At 32.6% G+C, this 23,956-nt stretch overlaps 1 protein-coding gene across 1 annotated transcript in view; it reads left to right on the forward strand.

Moving 5' to 3' along the window:
* LOC132747676 (uncharacterized) overlaps positions 1-23,956 on the forward strand; it is a 67,186-nt gene that overhangs the window by 37,831 nt on the left and 5,399 nt on the right. Inside the window, exons 3-10 of the mRNA XM_060737120.1 lie at positions 7,881-7,981; positions 9,070-9,159; positions 11,641-11,776; positions 12,327-12,400; positions 13,020-13,207; positions 20,678-20,784; positions 21,689-21,830; positions 22,586-23,815. Of these exons, the coding sequence (XP_060593103.1) occupies positions 7,881-7,981; positions 9,070-9,159; positions 11,641-11,776; positions 12,327-12,400; positions 13,020-13,207; positions 20,678-20,784; positions 21,689-21,830; positions 22,586-23,815 (2,068 nt within the window). The remainder of the gene's footprint in view (positions 1-7,880; positions 7,982-9,069; positions 9,160-11,640; positions 11,777-12,326; positions 12,401-13,019; positions 13,208-20,677; positions 20,785-21,688; positions 21,831-22,585; positions 23,816-23,956) is intronic.

The following is a 23,956-nucleotide window of genomic DNA, read 5'->3' on the forward strand; positions in this document are numbered from 1 at the left end:
CTTGGCATAGTGATTGCTCATGATCAGCAGATGACCCCTATTGATTTTGGGGTCAAAGGTCAAGGTCACATTGACCTTGTATGTTAAAACGGTTTCGGATCAATAATAAAAGAACCCTTAGGCCTAGGAACTTCAAACTTGGCATGGTGATTAGTCATGACCAGCAAATGACCCCTATTGATTTTGGGGTCAAGGGGTCAAAGGTCAAGGTCACATTGACCTTGTAAGTAAAAACGGTTTCTGATCAATTAACTAAAAACGCTTAGGCCTAGGAACTTCAAACTTTGTATGATGATTGGTCTTGACCAGCAGATGACCCCTATTGAGTTTTGGGTCAAGGAGTCAAAGGTCAAGGTCATGACCAGGAGATACTTGATAACCCTTATTAATTGTTTGATCACTGGGTCAGAAGTCATGCATAATTACCTTATCACATGAATAATTGGCTGCTGATAGGGGGCATACATGTTTTACAAACATATCTTGTTATAATGGAATTTCCCTACTTTGAATTTTGAACATTCTATTCAAAGTTGAAGGGATTTCAATATCAAAATACAAAAAAAATAGTTGCCAACAGTATAGAGTCTGGTCTGAGATTGCAGGGACAGTGCCATCAAGTTAACAGCCATTGGAGGTGTTAATGAAAGGCCTCTGCCATCAATGCAAAGCCAGACCAACCTATACAATCATGCAGTCTTAATTCAGACCAGATTCATTTGGAGTTTTTGAATGAGTCCATTAAATAATTCTATGTGAAAGGTTATATATAATCAATACAATATCAAAAAGTTTTACTAGAACATCTTTGTATAACATATTTCTAACAGCATAAATTCAATTTCAATTCGAAATTTCATCAATATGAGCAGTTTAAAATATTATTTCACCTGACACAATTTTAATACAGACCTCTGTTTTACTTTTTAAAGAAAATTTTTGATGTACAGTTTCCTGATTTCATGATTTTTTCTTTGGAAATAGAGAAAAGACTCACTCAGGTGGGAAAATTGGCTCTGAAGTATTTTGCATTTAATGTCCTGATAATGCTTTGTATTAAACAGTTAGCCAGAAGTCCATGGAGCCCTAGATGCATGTTACCTTTGTAAGAGAAATAAATTATCAGGGGCCTAAGTATTTTACTCAAGTATTTTATTTCAATCACAGTACACATTGTTACATTTAAATGATACAAAAGGTCTTCAAAGTATTTTCATATTGATTAGAGTTCTGTAACTTAGTTCAGTAGAAAGGTTTTTCCTATCATACCCTCCTTTAATTACATTTTGTGATCCTTTTATTTGTTTTATATCCTTCTTCCATTTTATCACTTTATCATTTCATTGATTTTTGTCATTTTAGTACCAGCTTTTCCATTGCAAAAAAAAAAAATTGCCCTTAAATCTTCAGTTTTGTGTTACTGCTAAGTCATTTCTAAGCCTCCATTTTGAAGAGTACTGTTTCTTTATCTCCGTCTGAGGAGAGCTGTTCATTATTATTAAATCTCATTTATGTACACATTTTATTGCCATTGGTGCTGGTGATATGATCGGAGTTGTCGACACAAGTTTGTTGGCTCGGAGAGATAATAAAGACTGAGCTGTGCTTTTGGTTTAATGTAAAATGATGATGAAAATTATTAACTTGCTTCATTAACAGTCATTTCTAAGTTATTGACAGTAACAAAATGGGTTTATGATTCTAATTAAGGCAAAAGTGTTGTTAAAAATGGGCAGACTTTACTGATGCCTGTAGTTTTAATCATTTTTCATCAATATTTAAGGAGAGAGATTAGGTATTGCAGACAACTTCCTCTCTAAACTAATTTTTGCATGAGTAATATAATAGTATGGCCATAAAAAGTTATTTGTACAAAAATCTTGTAAGATGTAAAGATTAGAAAATATCTTTCTGACAATCTGAAATTGATGTTAGTTAGTCACTGAGAATACATAAGTCCTGCATTATGGAATTTTAAACTAATTATGTTGTTTTTTCTCCTTTTCTTCTTTTTTGTTTTTTTTTATTTTCTTTTTTTTTTTTTTTTTTTGTGCTTTATCAGGATCTATTAAAAATTTCTCTTCAACATTTTACCTATTTTATATTTTGTATTTCCATAGTTTTTATTTTGTTACAGCAACAGGGTATCATACTCCTACAGTCTCTGACTTTTTGTATCATTTTAGTTAAAAATATTATATTTTGTGGCATATTAAACAGGTTGCTGACTGGACCAATGATCTGAACTTTTGCTCCTGTTGAAAGATATATAAAATGAATATATTTAACTCTTACATTGCTTAATTTATGTAATTCTGACTTGTCCTAATTTAATGTTATTCTGACTGGTCCTAATTTAATGTTATTCTGAAAATTTAATGTAATGCTGACCTGTTTGGATATGTCCCATAAGCCTAAAAAGGTAAAATTGAGCATTAAACAGTGTAGAATTTGTGGTCAGACTGCACACTGCACTGAACTGGTACTCAAGCTTGCGCCTGGCTCTATATTGGTTGCATAGGCAATGCATGATGCCTCTGCCATTTATAAATTTGACAGTTTGTAGTAACTGTAGCACATTTTCTAAACAATGTACAATTTATAAAATTTGTTATCATTTGTTGTAACCATTCTCTCAAAAGAGCATTGTGCTCTAAACTTGTAATCAAAAGTTATTTGCAGGGAAATTATTATCTGACTTTGTCCAATTATATAATTCCTCGATCTTCTAGAAAATGAAATGATTTTAACAATCTTCTCCAAAGTTGTTTGGGAAAAAAAATAGAAATAGTTTGTTTCCAGACAACAATTCTAAATTCTGGACAAAACTCATAAAAAGAGAAAAATAGCACGTAGAATGACTTATTATTTTGTGGCAGGAACACATTACATTCAACAACAGCAGTTTTCTCTCTTCTCAAAGATCGATACAGAAAAAGATACAAAACTTTGGTTGTGTCCTAGTTTATGCAAAGTTCTTAAATTACAGCAAATTGCTCTTATATTGATATTCTTCTGGCAAGAAAATGAAAATATTTTGTCATGGAATTGTTAAGTGTCCCTAGGTGCTTTGTTTTGTTGAAACAAAAAATGGCTGCACAAGTGAACTTAGAGAGAGAGGTTTAAGATGATGGATAGACGAGGCATACTCCCTGGATGCAATGTTTTGATGTAAAGAAAACGAAAAAAAAAAATTCTGAAGAAATATGCAGAATTTTGCAGTGGGTCACAGTTAACTAACTAAGATATTAAAGATTTTTTTTTTTTTTTAAAAACTCAGAATATCTGTAAAAACAAAATGATTCTTTTTTAATCTTACCAGTTATTAAATTAACCGTCACTCAATGCACAAGAAACAAATCTCCATTAAATTTGGTATTGTAACAGTAGATGCATTTATGGTCTAATTTTTTTTTTTATTATTTATCAAGACTTCGTTTTGAAATGATTATTCGAAGGACTGATTTGTGGAATGATTGAAATTTTTTATTGTGTAAGTGCCAGAACAGAGAAAATGCTGTGAAAAATGTTGTTGGTTTTTTCTTCCCGGCAGTGGAAGGGTGAAGTTAAGACATGCTCAAACCTTTAACAATCTGACATGGTCTGTATAATGACAAAGGGTTGGTGCTGGCTTTACTGGGTATCATGCAGTTTTATATATGGTCCTATACCAAGTATGTTTTTTTTGGCATTCATTAAATGACCGTTACAAGCTCTTGTTTGATTTTATCTTATTCTTATCATTTGTGATGTAATTTAGTGTTCTGTAAAATTGCTACTAAATATAGTCACTTCCAAATAAACTTTCATTGTCTTTCATGAACAGACTTTTTTAATAGGAGTTAAAAATATTTTACTCGGCACAAAGCCCTATTATAAGATATATGTCACAAACGGCAGTAAGTTGTTGTTTGAAACCAGCTGACAGTCGTTTGGATTAGAGCCGAAGTTTATGATGTGAGAAGATTACGTTTGACGAGGAACGTCTCCGCTACAAAATTAATTTTCATAAAAAGACAGTAATTTGTCAACGGTTTGTACATTGTGCACTGGCGAGTAATCTGATTGGAGGAGATTATTGAATATAATGAGTTTAATATGATTTAGTGTGTTATGCTGATTGACAAATTGAAGCTAATTGAGCCAAAAGACACAGAAATGGGGGACAAGATGGATGCTTTTTGTTATTGTAATAAATGGAATTAAAAATTAATCTTCAAGTCTGAATGCATCTTTTAAGATCATTAAATTGCATTCTGTTGATCATTTGCCCCAATTTGTATTGGTAAAGATGCAATTTGTTTTATCATTTACCAAAAAGGGTGAATTATAAGTAAAAGCTGCACTATTTGATGATTATCCAAATTAATCAGAGAAAGTATATACACATGTTTCTTTTTTGTATGGTTTTACATCGCACCAACACAGTAAAGGTCAGTAATACGGTGACTTTTTTCTGGACAAACCATTTATCATTCTAAGGGAAAATTACAAAATAGATGTACTGACTGAATAAAAACAGTGCAGACCATGATCTGTGCGACATGGAGGTGCAGGCTGATCTTAGTCTGCACGCACTGGTCACATGGGTAGAATCGGTTGCCACCTATTAGCAAGCTTATACAGTTAAATAGTACACCACCTTAAAATTTATTTAGTTGATTGTTAGATTATAAATTGAGCAAATTTATATAAAAAAAATCTTAAAGATGGCCAAAACAGCCTTAAACATTAAGACCATTTGAATTCAGATCTAGAATATAATTTTAAAAATCCATAATATTGTATAAACCATATTGCATAAAGGAACTTTTATAAAATTTGGAGATTCGTTGTTTGCCAGACAATTTCTGACTTGAATCTAAATTTGCAATTCAAATATATGGAAAAAACAAACAAGGCAGTTTGTGAAAGATCACAAACTCAAACACACAGGGAAAATTTTTTTTCTAAAATATATTTGTTACATTGTACAATTATTTCATAAATTCAACAACATTTCTCGGAAACATGTTCGGAACAACAATTGGAAAATTTTATTGATGAAAATTAATGGAAATGTTAGTCACACTGTAAAAACAAGCCCTGGGGCCGTAATTTGTTTTATAGTTGTTGGTTGACGAGCAGTACAGCTTCGGTAACGATAAATTAGAATTGTTGTCACAACAAACGTACAAGTAATTACGATTATATTAATTACTTAAAGTAATAATGACACATGTAATGTAATGTAATGGTCGGAGAAAAAAAATTCTGAAAATTGTGATGAATTTTTTTTTTTATCACAAATAAATGGATCTTGATTAAAATTACAACTGATCAGATATTTTTATATACATGGCTCTCCGATAACATAGGGAATACCGAGGTAGTTTTAAAATTATACCTGGCATATCTAACAAATATTAATGAAAGCGGTAAAATTGTCCGATTCCTTATCAAAAATCTCATGCATTAAGTCTGTGATTGTTACAATAGTTTTCTGTTAGTCAGTAATTTCAATTGACAACTGATTTATACAAAGATATACTTTTAAAAAGAAAAAAATCCTTTCTAAAGTTGAAATAGCAATATTTTGCAATTTGTAGTTCTTAATTAAAACTATGATTGTTTCCGGATTTATTGTGACCTTAAAATATTTTTTGATTGGTCCATTTTGAATTTAATTTCTGTGAAAGGTTATATTTCTTTGCAATTCTTTTTTTGTTTCGTTTGTTTTAATTACCAGATAAATTAAGTAGCAAATTCTTTCCAATTTTACTAAAATATGCACATTATACCTAATATAACACCAGCAAAAATACATTTTTTTCCATTTATATACTACAAAAAACAGAATCCTAATTCCAGATGCGATTATAATCAAAAACTAAAAATAAACAAAATTGCCTTTTAGAGTAATTGTTTCAAGTAAATTAACTCCCATCTGTTTATATCTTGATGATGACCGAGTGACGATGAAAATATTCCCCCTCTAATGGCAGACGCTGTTAGACAGGAAGCCAGGTACTCGTACCTGAAGACGTACGGGTCACAGCACTTAAGTCACTTCCTGTCATTACAGGTGCCTCTACATTAAAACACAGACGTGAATTATAGAAACACAATCATTATCTCTGAAATTTGTAGAAAATACGCAAAAATTCAGGTTAATTGAGAAGTGATTTGGATAAAATTATCTTAGTGTGTGTTTATAGACATTTAGAGATTTTGAACGTTTTTTATTTTAGATTTTTATTATGCTCTGTGTAAACACCATAAATAGGAAAAATTGTCTGAAAATAGAACATTTCATTGATCATTAATGATATTTGAAATAAACAACAAGAATGGTGGTCCCCTACAAATTTTGATGGTAGTGCTTTTAACCTTAAACCTGATGTAATTCTTAAATGGACTTGATAAAAGACATCTAGCCAAAACCTTTGCATTATATGATTTCAGAATGTTGGTTTTTGTGCTCTTGTTTGTTTATTTTAAATGGACTTAAGAACTTTTTATCATCAATAGTTTGGAATTATGAAGTTTAAATAATAATTTAATAAGTCAGCCAACAGTATAGAGCCTGGAAGGACTGTGCAGATGTCCTGGCTGGTCTGGCTCTATACTTGTGGCAAAGGCAAAATCACTTTTGTCTCCAATCAGCTGAGAGTTAAGATAAACATGACTGTACTTTATTTGGCTTAAACGAAAACTTATGTTCCAGAGGTCTCGTTGTTGTTGTTTACATGTATTTCAGAAATGTGTTCACATTAAAACCACAAGAGGGAAATTATCATTTGTTATTTAATGTGGCATTATTATCATTTTTAGTTCCACATTTCTTGTAGCATAATTATAATAACCATACTTGTTCATAAATGAGAAAAATATTTTGCTACTTTTCTAATACTGGTTAAAATCTATTTTGATGAATTATAATAAAGTGTTCTTCTTTAAATTTTATTGCAAATTTCATTTGTTAAAGGTCGACATGCAATTTATTATCTTTAACTGATGGACTATAAATAACTTTAATTTTTTATGTGTGAGTCAGTAATTTTGAACTGTTTGTTGTTGTATTTTTGTGGAATTTTTCTGAATTATGGTGGTCCAGTTGTTTAGTGAATCACTGATTGTTTGAAATCACGAATGTCAATTACGATTTATGTCATGTGATCCTAGAAATATACTTCTCTATCTAAGGTAGATGACAACAAATTAACCATGCCTCTGTGTGCACAGAATTTGATACAGCATTCTCCTTGCGTTTTCTAACTGACCCGTGCATTTTTTTAGCAATATGATACGATGAAAGCAGCATCCGTATCTGAAACTCAACATTGTTTTGACAACGAATTCATTGTCTTTCCATATATTTTATTCAGATAGTATGGTATATGTTTTGACAATGGCAGTATGGTGAAGGGTTTTAACAATGACAGTTTTGTTTTCTTCATAAATGATAAGGTCAATCTATTATTCTAAAAGAACATCTAGTTGTGAGATCTATTGAAAATTTAAAGCACGAGTGTTTTCAGAGACCAGATGTGTTTCCATGACCCTTACCATTTTAAATGTTATTAATGAAATTGTACATCTTTCAATTTGAACAATGCAATATATCATTTTTAAAGACAATTTCAAAATATCTACTGACTTAACAGAGAACAGTGTGCAGACCTGGATCAGAAATAATGTGTTAGTTGATCTTGGTCTGCACTGGTCAAATGGGTAGATTCTGTAAATGTCAGCAGACTGGAGGACCATTATACTACAATAATTTACTCAGATACACAAAAGTGATTTAATAGGAAAAGAGCCCCAACTTCCAACACATTTACCTTTATTGAAATTATGTTTCTAGTAAACTAAACTCACCTCTGTGTTTTTACTTTCAGCTGTGCTGCCTGGCAACCGATATAATTTGGACCATGGTCTATTAGGGAGAAGTCATTTATTTGCAGACCCCTCATTTTCCGAGGGAGAAAGTATTTTACAGGTAATTTTGTGGAAACATTTATTTATAGAAATATTGGATTTGAATAAATTTTTTGGTCATGAATGTACAAGGAGTCTCTAGTACTTGATGAATAATTGTTGCAGTGTATTATTTGAATCAATTTTAGGTTTGTCTCAACTGACAGGTGTTAAATCACTTTGGAATTGAGCACCAAATAGTACTGATTCTTTTTCTGCTTGACTTACTGTACATGATAAATATCAAGTATTAGAAATTAAAGATAAACTTTACAGAAATATATGTAAGTTGATACATTGACAAATTATGGTTTGAGGTAGACCTACAGCGAGGCTCAACACCGCGTAATTAGTCGTACCACGCAGGGTCGGTTGACATATTTACTGGTTTCCTACCGTTACAGGCTTTATCTTGTTACGAATGATTTATTGTAACAACTTTATCTGAAATTGCTCGATTTATTTTTTTGTACAGATATAAAATTAATGTTCCCTTCATAAATATTTTAAAAGTTTTTTTTAATTATTTAAAAAAAAAGGAAATTAAAGTAAAATAAAAAAACAAACAATGCCGCATGGTAGAAATTGTAGCTGTGAAAAAGTTTTTTTTTATGATCAAATCATTTGGCATACTATTTTTCTTGTAAGTATAATAAATTATGAAATTTTGAAGAAAAAAAAGCAACAAAAGTTGTAGAATTAGGACAATAGCAAAAGACTGGTACTTTTCTTTACAGTTTCTAAATAAGAGAGTTGTAATTAGAAAATTTTAAGAATAGAATTTAAAAAAAAAAATATTTTTGAGCATTTTAAGGTCTTTAATTTGTAAGCATTAACATTTACATTTTTTTCCGATAAATTTAAGTAATTCCATAAATTTATGAACTGATGTTACGTGTAAGTCAGTATTTTCAAAAACCAATCTAAAGATATTTTGATATTTTTCTCTAGTTTAGATAAAATAGATTTTTCTATGAAATTCTAATATAAGAGTTTTGTTCTTTTTGTTTTACTGTTCTGGTGCAAAACATAAAGGTACATGTAATAACAAAACTTGACTATTAGTTTTCTTACATTTTTCTTATGTTTTCTTTTATAACTATGTTACAGGCACTTTACGGTTTTCTGTTTGTGGTGACATGTGACAGTGAGGTCTTCTACGCGTCACGGACAGTCGAACAGTACCTCGGGTTTCATCAGGTAAACATAATGCAGTTTTTCTTATTGTTTTTTTTTATAATTGTTTTTTGGAGTTTTTTTTTGGATGGGGGGAGGTTTTGGGTTTTTTTTGTAAAATTAAAACTTTACCCTGCCGGAACTGAAAATGATTAGCTATTTCCACCAAGTAAGTGTTGTAACGAGAGTGGTGGCCTAGACTAAGTGGTTAAGGTGCCTGCCTCAGAACCCAAGAATCATTGACACATCAACCATGTTTACTCATTCAAGAAATTCAGGACTTGATATTTCTTCAAATATCACCCTACAATCTTTGTTCGAAATCAAGCTTTAATAAATAAATTATTGTTTAAACTAAAGTATTCAATGGAGAGTGTCTACATGGAGTCTGAAACTTATCTTTTTATGTGCACTGCACTATTATCATAAAAATTTAAAATCATGAAAACTGTATTAACGCTACGTAATTTCTTGTTTTGATTCAAATTCAGACAACTTTATGAATATCAGTTGATATAAAGACTGTGCTTGATTGAAAATAATTGAAAATGCAGATACTCTGTAAATTGCATTAATTTCATACTGTATCATGTACTAACTATTCTTTAAGAGGCATTATTGCGCACATCATCGAAAACGAATTTAATTTCAATAGAAATCGAAAAAGTCTTAAAATTTCAATTCTGTACACCCTAATATTAACTGTATCCCACAGTTCATTTAAGGCATAGCTGAACCATTTAACCTTTGGCAGACTTAATGTTAAAATTTCTATTAATCTTAAAAGCTATGGATTTTGGAAGATAGAATTTCATGTAAAAAGGCCGAAAACTGTTATTATCAATGGCAACATTCAATTTTCCTTTTACTCCAGCCATTTTACAGCAGTTTCATATGCTCCAATTATTGGTTATAAGTTAGAGGAACCCCTCAATGATAGTGGATATGGTAATAATATCACTAACTGAAGACAAAATCGTCCTCCTTTATTGAAGAGTTAAGTTGATGGAGACGCGCTTAATGGTTTTAAATTCGAAATAAATTCACTTTTATTGAAAGAATATTGATACTGTTTGAGGTTTTGGAGACATGAACCATATTATTACACCCAAAAACCTGTAGGATTTTTTTTTTTGCGATCAAAAAGTATGGTTAAAATATATTGAATTAGAAATAGAATTTATAAATCGTTGAAGACATAGCTAATTTTCATAGAAAAGTTAGTAGGAATGCATCTTTCTGAAAATTTGAAAATTATTCCTTCAAGAAAACGTACTTCTGCGGGAATATTTGTAACTTTATAGTCGTGCATCATTTATGTAATGTACAAAAAACAAAATGAAAAGTAATTACACTCATGCAATGCGCTGATCAGTATTTCAGAATTTCGTAAATCTTGACATTATATCTGAACAAGTAGAATTATTTCGGCATTTTTGATTTCAAAAGGAAAAACAGAAAAACGTAAAGTTTGCACAAAATGGGAAAGGGGTAAAAAAATATTAACAGTAAATTAATTCTTGACAGGCTATTGAAGGAAAGGAAATGGGCCAAATGTCTTTTGAAAAACAAAAAATGTTGTTTAGTTGTTTTGCTCATTTTCTTTGTTTGTTAGAAAATGATAAATTGTGCTGGCATGTTTGATTAGAAGTCCTGTAGTTCAATGTTTTAGAATTACTTCAATGTTCGTATGGAGTTTGCAAAACAAATGAGGACAGTTTTTTGATTGGTTGTTGGTATGAATATTTAAACTGAAAAAATCCATTTAGAATTCTTTAGTGGCTGCCATTTTTTTAGGAGGTAAGAGGATACTGTATAGTGTGTTTACTTGTTCAAAATTGATGCATATAGTTGCCCATGCTGGCCTGACTTTTATAATAATACTGTAGGCTCTAGAAAAGTTCACCTTTACCTGAACTTGTATATAAATGGATTTGTCCTGCTTCTAATTTGGAACATCCCATTCAAAGTTTCAGGGATTTTAATATGAAAATACCAAAGTCGATATACACGGGCAGGTTACAGACTGTATGGAATTGCAGGCTGGCCTGAATCTATACTTGCGGCAAAGCCTAATCACTTTTGGCAGGTTCAAGTGGGTTTCAGGTTAAGAGACTCCTGTGAGGTTTTTTTGACATGAAGGGACCAGAAATATGTTTTCAAGATTTTTGTATAACTGTATGACTATGTCTGGACCAATAACTTGTGTGCAAAATTTCAGATCATTTGCTCACCCCGCTTCCCAGGGATAAGTAATTTTATTGCTCAAATTGGCCCCAAAATGAAAAGTGTTGCAACACTTTTCCCGCTATTCGGCTAAAAAAAACGCATAAATTGATTATTAATTGGTATCAAGTATATTTATGTATTGTATATTGCATAGTTTTCCAGATTGAGTGCACCAGTTGATTTATGAAAGAATTTCAAATTTTATGATTTTAGGCTATTAGACCTCAGTGGAGTTCCCTTAATATGGATAATTATAATAATTGCCATATTTTTCAGTCGGACATCATACATCAAAGTGTTATGGAACTGATTCATTCTGAAGACAGGGAAGAGTTTAAACGTCAGCTCACTTGGAACTCCATGTTACCGGCGGATAAATCCAACCTAACCCTACATGAAGTTATGATGCCAGGTAACTTTCATATTTGTAAAAACATGTTGAAAATACTAATATTGTAAGGTGTTGAACGGAATAGCCTCAGCCATTTGAATTATAATCATTGACAAGGACAATATAAAAGATACTGGCATTCAAATGCATTTATGATTAATTATTAATTGCAGATAATTTTTATCAAATCTGAGTGCTTGATTATGAACAGAATTAAGTTTCAAAAGGTTTAATTTTTCTTAAGTGTACAGCAGAGTGAAAGTTTTTGTAATATGCTTGAATGTGCTGCTGGAAATGTTCCAAGTTTTTAGCTAGTTTAAGAGATTTCAATATCAAAGCACTAAAATTTACCATCCAAAAGGTAAAATACTCAGGTCACACTGCACAAAGGTACAGAATATCCTGGCATTATACTTATGGCATAAACAATTAAGTCATTATTGCTGCAAGGGTTGAGCAAACTTTGCTGTTACATTGAAGATTCTATTGGATTTCATAAAAGATGATATAAAAGAAAATTTTGTCAGCATTTTACTTATTTTCTTACTAATAATAATGTTTTGTATTACAGAAAACTACCATTATCTACATAGGTCATTCACAGTCAGATTCCGTTGTCTCCTAGACAACACATCAGGATTCATTGTAAGTTTTTTTCAGCTTTTTTAAACACCTATATTTCTGTTAATGGACTCACCCTAATTTAAGTTGGAGACTGTTCATTGTTATTTTATAGGGGTTTTCTTTTTTATCCAAAAGTAAAAATTGAGCATCAGTATCTAATAGTTCAAGTCTTACCTCCCTGAATATCTAAAATGGACTTAAATGTCTATCTTTAAGCTAGACAAAACCATTGAAAAAAAAATTGTAATAAGTACTGACTGAATAGCAAGCAATTCATTTGCCAGCAGATGGTCACAAGGAAAGTATCATTTGCCAATAGTAGGCTAAGGGTTAAAGTCTGGTCAGACTGCGAGGATGTGCAGACTCGCGGCCCTTGTTCTACATTGCAGGCATTGTTTTTCAATGAGTGAACATCATACTTTTCCAAAACCCCTTGCCGGGCCTCAACCATATAAAAAAGTTAACTAAATTTTAGATAATTATATTTAGCAATGTATGCTTCATACATTTTTCTCCTCTTTATTAAGATCAAACAATTTTAACAACAGATTTGAAGAAAAACCCTAGTATATAAACAGAATAATGCACTTTTCAAAACAATATATGAAATTCACATTTCACTGTTTCATTTTTTTCACAGACACTAGAGATAAGTGGTTGGATAAGAGTGATGCATGGCCAGCCAAACAGAAGCGAGGACCCACAACTTGCCTTGTTTGCTACATGTTGCCCATTTGGCCCTCTGTCTCTAATGGACCTACCTTCAAGGGAGCTAACTTTTAAATCAAAACATAAAATGGACTTCTCTCCCCTGTCTATGGATAATAGGTAACTATTATGTAATTGATAAAAAGATATTCTTTGGTTTAACCGCCACTTCAGAACTTATGATTTTTGAAAAGTAATAGGATGTTAATGAATGTCTTACTTAGAAATAGTTACAAAATAATTTATTTTATGTTGAATCTTACAAATATATTTTTTCATCAGTAAAGTTGCTTTTTATTTGCATGTACTAAACAATTTCTTTATATAGTTGCTACAATATCATGGTTATTTCCGTCTCGAATGCAGTTTTAAAAGTAAGCAGATACCTTAATTGTAACTTCCCCTGACACACCTATTAACGGCCCGACTTTAAGGTTTGGACAAGGTCATGATCACTACAAAACCTCACTATAAACACTATATCTATTCGCGTATCCTGTGTTTCGTGACCAGACTCCATTTTTGATATCAAATATGAACCAGATTGTAATGTGAGTGATTGTCACTGAAATTAGATGTATATAGTCATGTAGTAGACCAATACTTGGATGATGCTACTGTTTGCTCTATGACATTTATTTACTTGTCAATCTACCAGTAAGAATCGGATATACCCAAAAGTGTCTTAAATCAAGCAAAAGAGACATAACACTTAAAGAGCTTCTCTGTTTTATTTGTGGATTGTAGCAAGCCTGAGCTATTGTCACACACAACATTTACCGTTTTGCACGATGGTTTAAGATTAAATACACTGTATCATGCGATTTGTTAATAATCGAGACCACCTTGGTGAAATAAAGGGACAGATTAGTTTTTGGCGTATTTTTTTTACTGAGATTATTATTAATGATTATGACACTCACTAAATTCTTATAATTTTATGAATGTAATGAAATTACAGTGCAAGATAGATGAATGGTCCAACATGAATTTTTTCTTGGCAATAAAAATTGCACTAATATTTTGAATTATGCAATAACTATTGTATTATAAATAACAAATTAAATAGTATTTGGAATAAGGCAACCAACTATGTATTATTAATGAGGCAATGAGTTATATATTCAGAATAAGGCAGTTGGTTCGGTTTGGTTTAAACATATTTATTCAAGCTTGATTGTGAAACAAGTTCTTGCAACTTATATTAATCACTTTTGAGTCTGCTTCCTGGAACCAACCAGTACTGGTGTCATATGAAGAAACATGGTCGTGACCAGAGTAGGGCTCAAACCCATGATCTCTGGGTTGAGAGGCAGACACCTGAACCACTAGGCAATTAATGAGTTAGAAGTAAGACAATAAATAATTTGTAAGGAATAATCTAATTTGTTTCATGTATAAGACAATATTCTAGTATACAGTGAATTAATTATATGCTAGAGAAAATCATTGTAAGGCAATTTGAATAAGTTAGGAATAAGGCAATTGAAAAGTTTTAGGAATAATCCAATTTAAAAATGTGTAATGAATAAGGAGACAATACTCTAGAATAGTGTGTTAGAGATAATAATTTTAAGGCAATTAAAATATTTTATGAATAAGACTAGGAATAAAGTGTTAGAATAAGACATTATAAATAAAGATATGAAAAAGAGAAATGCATTTAGAAAAATGCTTGGAATAAGTCAATTAAAATGTATAAGTGATAAGGCAATTAAAGATGTGCTAGGAATCATCAATCAATTATGTGTTAATAATTAAAAATAAGTTAGGAATAAGTCAATTAATCATGTGTTAATGATAAGGTAATTAAAAATATGCAAGGAATCATCAATTAATCATGTGTTGATAATTTAAGATATGCTAGGAATAAGTCAATCATGTATGACTGATAAGGTAAAAGTTATTAAAATTATGCTAGGAATAAGTCAATTAATCATGTGTTAATAATTTTAAGATATGCTAGGAATCATCAATTGATCATGTGTTTATAATTTAAGATGTGCTAGGAATAAGTCAATTAATCATGTGTTTATGATAAGACAATTAAAGATATGCTAGGAATGTCAGTCATGTATGAATGAAAAGGTAAAGGTAATTATTAAATAAAAATATGCAAGGAATTAGTCAATTAATAATTGTCTTAATGATAAGGCTATTAAAATATGCTAGGAATAAGTCAATAAATGATTTTAACAAATTTTTCACAAATCTGTGAAGTCCCTTTAACAGTTAATACATGTATATTTATAGTCCTTTAACTTTTTAACAAATATCTTCTTAAAGTATGATTTTGTTTGTTTTTTTTTTTGTTAAGATTTTTTTTTTTTTTATTTATTTATTTTTTTTAAATTTTGTTCGTAATCTGCAGGTTTAAAAGTATCATGACCTGTAATGTTCATTGACCAATTAAATTTTCACATGAAATTAGTTAAAAGTTAATTCACCTTATGACACTTGACATGGAGGTTAAAGATCAGACACTGATGCTATTTGTTATGCAAGTTGAAATAAACATCTTTAGAAAGAGAAAAAAAATCTTTGTTGTACCGATGCAGGTCTCCAGTGTCAGCTATTTTAAAGGTCTTTCGCTTCAAGTGCACTTAATTGGAATATAATTTGATAAATTAGTTTTTTCAGCAAAGAGGTTTTATAGAGTCGTGACCTTGGCACTTAAATGTGAGTTTTGGAAAAATAGAGCGTAAGGCTAACTGCAGTTTAGGGTTACATAATAATCGCACTATAAGAATGCGTGCAATTGTAGCTTGTAGGGGAAATGTACCTATTACATAAAAAATAGAATTTGTCATTGAAAACGTAATGTCATTTTATTGAAACTTGATCATAAAATTTGCCGTAGAAGTAGCGAAATGCCTTTGATGTAAGAATTTATGTTTTGGCTTGTTTAAATGCACAAATAAACTTTAAATTACGGAACTATTTAATTTTGCAATATCAAACATAATATGAAATATGAAGACAGAAAAGTGCAAAGTACCATCAAAAAAGAAAGGTTATGTCTTGTTTCACTTTTCCGTTACAAATTGTTATGAAAACAGTTTGTTTTGTAGGAGGCCAGTTTTCTTTAGCAAGAGGGTAGGGTACTTTATTATATGTTGAACACTTTTTTGTTTGCATATTTTAAGCAGTGACTCACTTTACATGGGATAAAATTTAAATTAAAATCTATATCCGATGAAACATGATTAAACTATCTCTGTGTTTATCCGTCATAGTTTATATACAGGAAAGTGACACCTTGAAAAGGTTGTCGCTGGAAATAGTGCAAGTTACACATACCCGTATTTATCTGAATTTTAATAATTTGTCAAAAGTATTAATAGCGATATAAAATAACACTATGCAAATTTCATTTCGGATATGTTCCTATATATTTTTCACAAATTTTGACGAACTAAATGGCGCCAAATGTAAATTCTAAACTATATTTTGATGTTAGATATGTATATTAGTGGGCTGAAAAAAATGTATCGTCATTTCTCAATTACAATGATGAGACGTTTAAATGTAATATAACCCCACTATAAGTTTGTACGGTTGTCATAAAGCACCCTATTATTACTGGTCGATACGTTTATTAGACCTTTTCTGGCTCGGAAATTATTTTCTACCCGAGTAAATTTTGAAAATTTTTATTTTTTTGAAATTGTAAATTGTACGGATTTGAGACACATCTGAGCTTGATTTAAATACAAAATTGGCGGTAGGAGAGGCATAAATACATCACAAAATGTCATTTTAATATCTTTCTGTAAGTTACGGCACTTATAGAAGAAATTTTGGTATATTATGATATATGATTACAGTTTTGCGGAAATCGTAGCATAATTTACGTCAGTGTCGGGCATAAGTCAAGTTGTTTTACTCCCACTAATTCTGTTTAATGAATATATAGAAATTCAAACCAGATTTCTTCAACTGGGAATTATATTAAGTATGACTTTTTTTTTTTCGTTTTTATTTCCATTCTGTTGAAAGTGAATCATTGGGTAATTTTAAACCTTCTTTTCTCCCAATGTGTATGATAATTATGCCCCCATTTCGAAGAAAAGGGGGTATATTGCTTTGCACTTGTCGGTCCGTCGGTCCGTCGGTCTGTCGGTCCGTCGGTCCGTAGACCAAATGGTTTCCGAGTGATAACTAAAGAACCCTTAGGCCTAGGAACTTCAAACTTGGTATGGTGATTGGTCATGACCAGTAGATGAACCCTATTGATTTTGGGGTCAAGGGGTCAAAGGTCAAGGTCACATTGACCTTGTAAGTAAAAACGGTTTCCGATCAATAACTAAAGAACCTTAAGGCCTAGGAACTTCAAACTTGTATGGTGATTGGTCATGATCAGTAGATGACCCCTATTGATTTTGGGGTCAAGGGGTCAAAGGTCAAGGTCACATTGACCTTGTAAGGAAAACGGTTTCCGATCAATAACTAAAGAACTTTAAGGCCTAGGAACTTCAACTTGGTATGGTGATTGGTCATGATCAGTAGATGACCCCTATTAATTTTGGGGTCAAGGTGTCAAAGGTCAAGGTCACATTGACCTTGTAAGCAAAAACGGTTTCCAATCAATAACTAAAAACTTTAAGGTCTAGGAACTTCAAACTTGGTATGGTGATTGTCATGATCAGTAGATAACCCCTATTGATTTTGGAGTCAAGGGGTCAAAGGTCAAGGTCACATTGACCTCTTGGGTAAAAACGGTTTCTGATCAATAAAAAAAGAACCCTTAGGCCTAGGAACTTCAAACTTGGTATGGTGATTGTTATGACCAGCAGATGACCCCTATAGATTTTGGGGTTAAGGGGTCAAAGGTCAAGGTCACATTGACCTTGTAGGTAAAAAACGGTTTCCGATCAATAACGAAAGAACCCTTAGGCCTAGGGACTTTCAAACTTGATATGGTGATTGGTTCATGATCAGTAGATGACCCCTATTGATTTTGGGGTCAAGGGTTCAAAGGTCAAGGTCACATTGACCTCTTAGGTAAAAAACGGTTTCCGATCAATAACTAAAGAACCCTTAGGCCTAGGAACTTCCAAACTTGTATGGTGATTGGTCATTGAGCAGCAGATGACCCCTATTGATATTGGGGGTTATGGGGTCAAAGGGCAAGGTCACATTGACCTTGTAGGTAAAAATGCTTTCCAATCAATAACTTAAGAACCCTTAGGCCTAGGAACTTCAAACTTGGTATGGTGATTGGTCATGAACCCAGCAGATGACCTATTGATTTTTGGGTCAAGGGGTCAAAGGTCAAGGTCACATGGACCTTGTAGGTAAAAACGGTTTCCGATCAATTAACTAAAAAGGCTTAGGCCTAGGAACTTCAAACTTTGTATGATGATTGGTCGTGACCAGCAGATGACCCCTATTGAGTTTTGGGTCAAGGGTCAAGGTCAAGGTCACATTGACCTTGTAAGTAAAACGGTTTTTCTGATCAATAATTTAAGAACGCTTAGACCTACGAACTTTCAAACTTGGTATGGTGATTTGTCATGACCAGCAGATTACCCCCTATTGATTTTGGGATCAAGGGGTCAAAGGTCAAGGTCACATTGACATTGTAAGTAAAAAACGGTTTCTGATCAATAACTAAAGAACGCTTCGGCTAGGAACTTCAATTTTGGCATGGTGATTGGTCATGAGCAGCAGATGACCCCTATTGATTTTGGGGTCAAAGGTCAAGGTCACATTGACCTTGTATGTTAAAACGGTTTCCGATCAATAACTAAAGAACCCTTAGGCCTAGGAACTTCAAACTTGTATGGTGATTGGTCAATGACCAGCAGATGACCTATTGATTTTGGGGTCAAGGGGTCAAAAGTCAAGGTCACATTGACCTTGTAGGTAAAAAACGGTTTCTGATCAATTAACTAAAAACGCTTAGGCCTAGGAACTTCAAACTTTGTATGATGATTGGTCGTGACCAGCAGATGACCCCTATTGAGTTTTGGGTCAAGGGGTCAAAGGTTAAGGTCATGACCAGTAGATACTTGATAACCCTTATTAATTGTTTGATCACTGGGTCAGAAGTCATGCATAATAACCTTATCACATGACTAATTGGCTGCTGATAGGGGGCATACATGTTTTACAAACATATCTTGTTATATACTGGGTCTCTTTATGCAAAACAATTTGTTCATTTTATTATTACATCATTTTTATAAAAACAATTTTTTCTGGGTATTTATAAAGAAAAAAAACAACAAAAAATCTGTGATTTGAAGTTTTAGATGTTAGGAATTTTTAGTAAAAGTATATTGTAACATAATCATTAATTTTTAGCTCACCTGTCACAAAGTGACAGGGTGAGCTTTTGTGATCGCTTTTCGTCCGGCGTCCGTCCGGCGTCCGTCCGTCGTCCGTCCGTAAACTTTAACTTTAAATGACATCTCCTCATAAACCACTAAGCCAATTTCATCCAAACTTCACAGGAATGTTCCTTTGGTGGTCACCTTTGAAAATTGTTCAAAGAATTTAATTCCATGCAGAACTCTGGTTGCCATGTCTACCAAAAGTAAAAACTTTAAAAAACTTCTTTTAAAGAACCCCAAGAGCTAGAGCTTAGATATTCAGCACGAAGCATCTAGTTAGTGTCTACCAAGTTTGTTCAAATAAAAGCCCTGGGGTCAAAATTGGCCCCGCCCCAGGGGGTCATTGATTTTCCCTATATGCATATAGTAAAAACTTTAAAAATTTTCTTTTAAAGAGCCCAAAAAGCAAGAGCTAAGATATTAAGCACGAAGCATCTTCTAGTGAGTGTCTACCAAGTTTGGTCAAATAAAAGCCCTTGGGTCAAAATTGGCTCTGCCCCAGGGGTCATTGATTTTCATATGCATGTAGTAAAAACTTTAAAAAAAAATTCTTTTAAAGAACCCAAAGAGCTAGAGCTAAGATATTTACCATGAAACATCTTCTAATGAGTGTCTACCAAGTTTGTTCAAATAAAAGCCCTGGAGTCAAAATTGACCCCGCCCCGGGGGACATTGATTTTCCTTATATGTGTATAGCAAAAACTTAAAAATCCTTTTTTAAAGAACCCGAATAGCTAGAGTTTAGATATTAAGCATGAAACATTTTCTAGTAAGTGTCTACAAAGATTAAATAAATAATTAAATAAAAGCCCTTGGGTCAAAACTGCCCCTGCCCCAGGTGTGTCATTGTTTTTAACTATATGTGTAAAGAAAAAACTTGACCAGCTAGACCTTAGATATTTAGCATGAAACATCTTCTAATGGGTGTCTACCAAGTTTGTTCAAATAAAAGCCCTGGGGTTTAAACTGGCCCCGCTCCGGGGGCCTATATACAGGTGAGCGACTCACCCTGGCCCTCTTGTTCCTTTTGTTCATGTAAGTGACAATTGCACCCTAAAAAATGTTAAATGAAATTAAGACTACTCTGAAGTTGAAGCAGGGATAGATATACAGAAAAAAAATCTAGAAAAAAGTGATCATTACAACAAGATTACATAAAAATCACAGTCTTCTGATTTGATTGAGTCTGTACATGAGGGAGAAGCCTCAAGTTATAAGCTTGTATTATATAGGTTTGATTTATGTTTTTCAGGGGTCGCATGATGTTTGGTTATGGTGACCGGGAACTTGCCAGCAAGTCTGGTTACGATCTCATTCATCCAGACGATCTCAACTACTTTTCTGCGGCCCACGGTGAATGTAAGTACAAAGATGGCAAATTTAAAAAGAATAAAATATTGAGTATTTTGTTAATATGTTTACCCAGTATTTCTTTCATGCATTCTAACTATAAACATGTATATCTATGTGATGATGGTGAAAAAAGTTGTAATAAATACAATGTAGAAGTTAACTTTCTCTTTCAAAACAGTGTATATACATTTGGTAGATGTTATTTAAAAAAAGTTATAACTTACTTTGTTGACAAATGCTTGAGGGAGATATTGAGAAGATTGTTAATCAAATAATACACCCAAGGATATATAGTGTACCAAAGGTAACATTAGATATGCCCAAAGATACAGGATGCACCCAAAGATATATAGTGCACCAAAGGTTATAGACCTTTAAAAGTAAATCAAAGGATATAGAGTAAATCCAAAAAGATATAGAGTACATTCAAATATATAGAGTACAGCCAATGATATTGAGTACAGCCAAAGATATATAGAGTACATCCAAACATATATAGAGTAAATCCAATGATATAGAGTACAGCCAAAGATATGTAGACTAGAGTACATCCAAAGATATATAGAGTACATCCAAAGATATAGAGTACATCTAAAGATATATAATTCGGCCAAAGATATATAGAGTTCATCCAAAGAAATATAGAGTACATCCAAAGATAAAGAGTACAGCCAAAGATAAAGAGTACAGCCAAAGATATATAAAGTACATCCAAAGATCATCATAATATAGCAGACTCAGAAGGACAGTAATTAAACTTTAACAGTTTAAGAAACCCTCACTTTCTTTTGCATGGCCTAAGTTAAGAAAGGTTTTGATGCTAGAAAATGATTTATTCACTAGTTTCAGATCGCAATAAATTTTAAAGTTCTAAGTATGAATTATAAAATGATATCTTTGACTATTGTAGTGATAAAGACAGGCAGTGCTGGACTAATTGCCTACCGATGGTTTACGAAGGATTTCCAATGGGTGTGGCTCCAGTCAAGTTGTAAAGTCATCTACAAAAACAGTAAACCAGACTTTGTCATAGCTACACATCGACAGTTAACGTAAGTTTGAATACAATATCATTACATCATTACAATCGATACTTGTATAAATTATACAGTTAGTAAATATTCATAGCCAGGTCAAGGATTGAACCCACATAAATATTCACAGCCAAATCAGGGACTGAACCAGCAGCGAGGTCAGCGGAAAGCGAGGTCATGGATCAAACCAAGGCCTTCGGTATCATTTCAGTACTGTACCAACATGATTATAAGACTGTTATTGCATTTCCTTAGTGGGGGGTCGGAGGGGAGATTTGGTATATTACTTTTCTGAGAAAATTATTAAGTGTATCTAAATTGGAGGCGTCATCACTTTTAAAACAAAAAATTGTTTGTTACTCAGATGTTAATATTGCTTGAGAGTGGTTCATATACACTTTAAACTTTAACTTGAATGAAATGAAAAAGCCTTTCAATTATTGTTAGTTTTAAAGATGTTTCATTAATATATGTTATCATATGTTTATTAATGCTTTCCCTACTGAATTGATGGAATGGACTTGTCCTGCTTTACATTTGGAACAGTTCATTGTTTGTTTCAGAGGTTTCAGTATGAAAATATTAGAATTTATTAGCCAGACTGCATAGAGTTTTGCCAGACTGCACAGAAGTGCAAAGACTAGTCTGACGTACACTGGTTGCACAAGTTGTTATTTTTTTATATCCACAAGCATTCTAAGAGTTTATACGGTTATATTTTTTATGTATATTCAAACAGGATTTATAATATTTGTTTCTTGTATTTAAAATAGGGAGGATGAAGGTCAAGATTTATTTCACAAGCGAGGAAATGAGTTTAAGTTACCATACCCACTTCTTGACCTTGACATGTGCTCAGGGTTTGACTTTCCAAATGATGACCTTGTCTCAAAGATGAAGGGCAACAGGAACAAAAAGCCAAAAACACAAGTCAGAGATTTTCTTCAGAATAACAAAAAGCGGAAAAACGGAAAAGAAGGCGTTAACGGATTTTATGGGACCTATCCGGCGATAAATGGTTACGAGAATAGTGAATATAAACCAGAATTCTTGTACCATTATCCGAGTAATAATCTCGGAATAGAGTCAGATCTGTTGTATAATCGGCCTCACACGTATGGCTCTTTAGGGGGGTCAATGTATACGACCCCCGACCCTTATCGATTGGATATGGAGAAACATGGGTATACGAATGGATATTACCTTAGTGATACACATAGACAATATCAACACACTTTATCGTATCATAGCAACAGCTATGCTGACCTTGTATCGCAGGGTTCTAAATATGGATATGGTTTAGACACATACAGCCTAGATTTAGCGAAGAAAGTACACTATAATGAGGACTATAGTCGCATAGACAATGACTATAAAAAATATAGTTACGATTATCGGCCTGACTGGTTAACACAGAGACTTAATGGTGGCCTGGAACCAGTGGACCTGAGATCATCATCAATGTATGCTAGTTCACTGGAAACGGGAACCAGTTCTGCTCCATCAAATATATTTAAAGCTGATTCTTGCCAGAGTTATCTGCCCAACAAAGACTCTAAGGGAATTACCTCCCATGATGATATGAATTCAGTGAATGGAAATTTACAAACAATGAATCATAGCTCAGTGATTAAAAATATGTCTAGTCCGAGGCCATTGACTCAGAACCGTTGCTCTAGTGTTGAAAATTTGAACAGTCCAAATAACTACCATTCAGCACAGCAACAACAACAACAGCGAGGAAATGTTATTCACAATGGGTCGGCTTGGTCTCAGTGTGTTAAAACAGGACAATCTCTCAACCCAAGCCCTATAAGTAACCCTCATTCTGATAGTGGGAATAGCCCAAAACATGGGCTAGACATTGGTGCCCGAGATATAAATAGGAATCATTTAACTGACAAAACTGATGGAATTCACATAGGAGCTGAAAGTCCCATGTCAGGGGCAACACCGGCATCTGTCATACATTCATCAGTCTCATACAAAAATATACATGATAGGTAAGTTTAGAACTTCTTCCTAATTAGAGAGCTACCTTATTAAAAGAGAGAGTGATTTCTTTTTACGGTTAAACCTGTACCAAAGAATCACTCCCCTGTCTGAAAAAATGACCACTTGTACTGAAGGACAAATAACAAATA

This window comes from Ruditapes philippinarum, unplaced genomic scaffold, assembly GCF_026571515.1.
Source record: "Ruditapes philippinarum isolate M1 unplaced genomic scaffold, ASM2657151v2 ctg111_1_1_1_1, whole genome shotgun sequence".
NCBI lineage: Eukaryota > Metazoa > Mollusca > Bivalvia > Venerida > Veneridae > Ruditapes > Ruditapes philippinarum.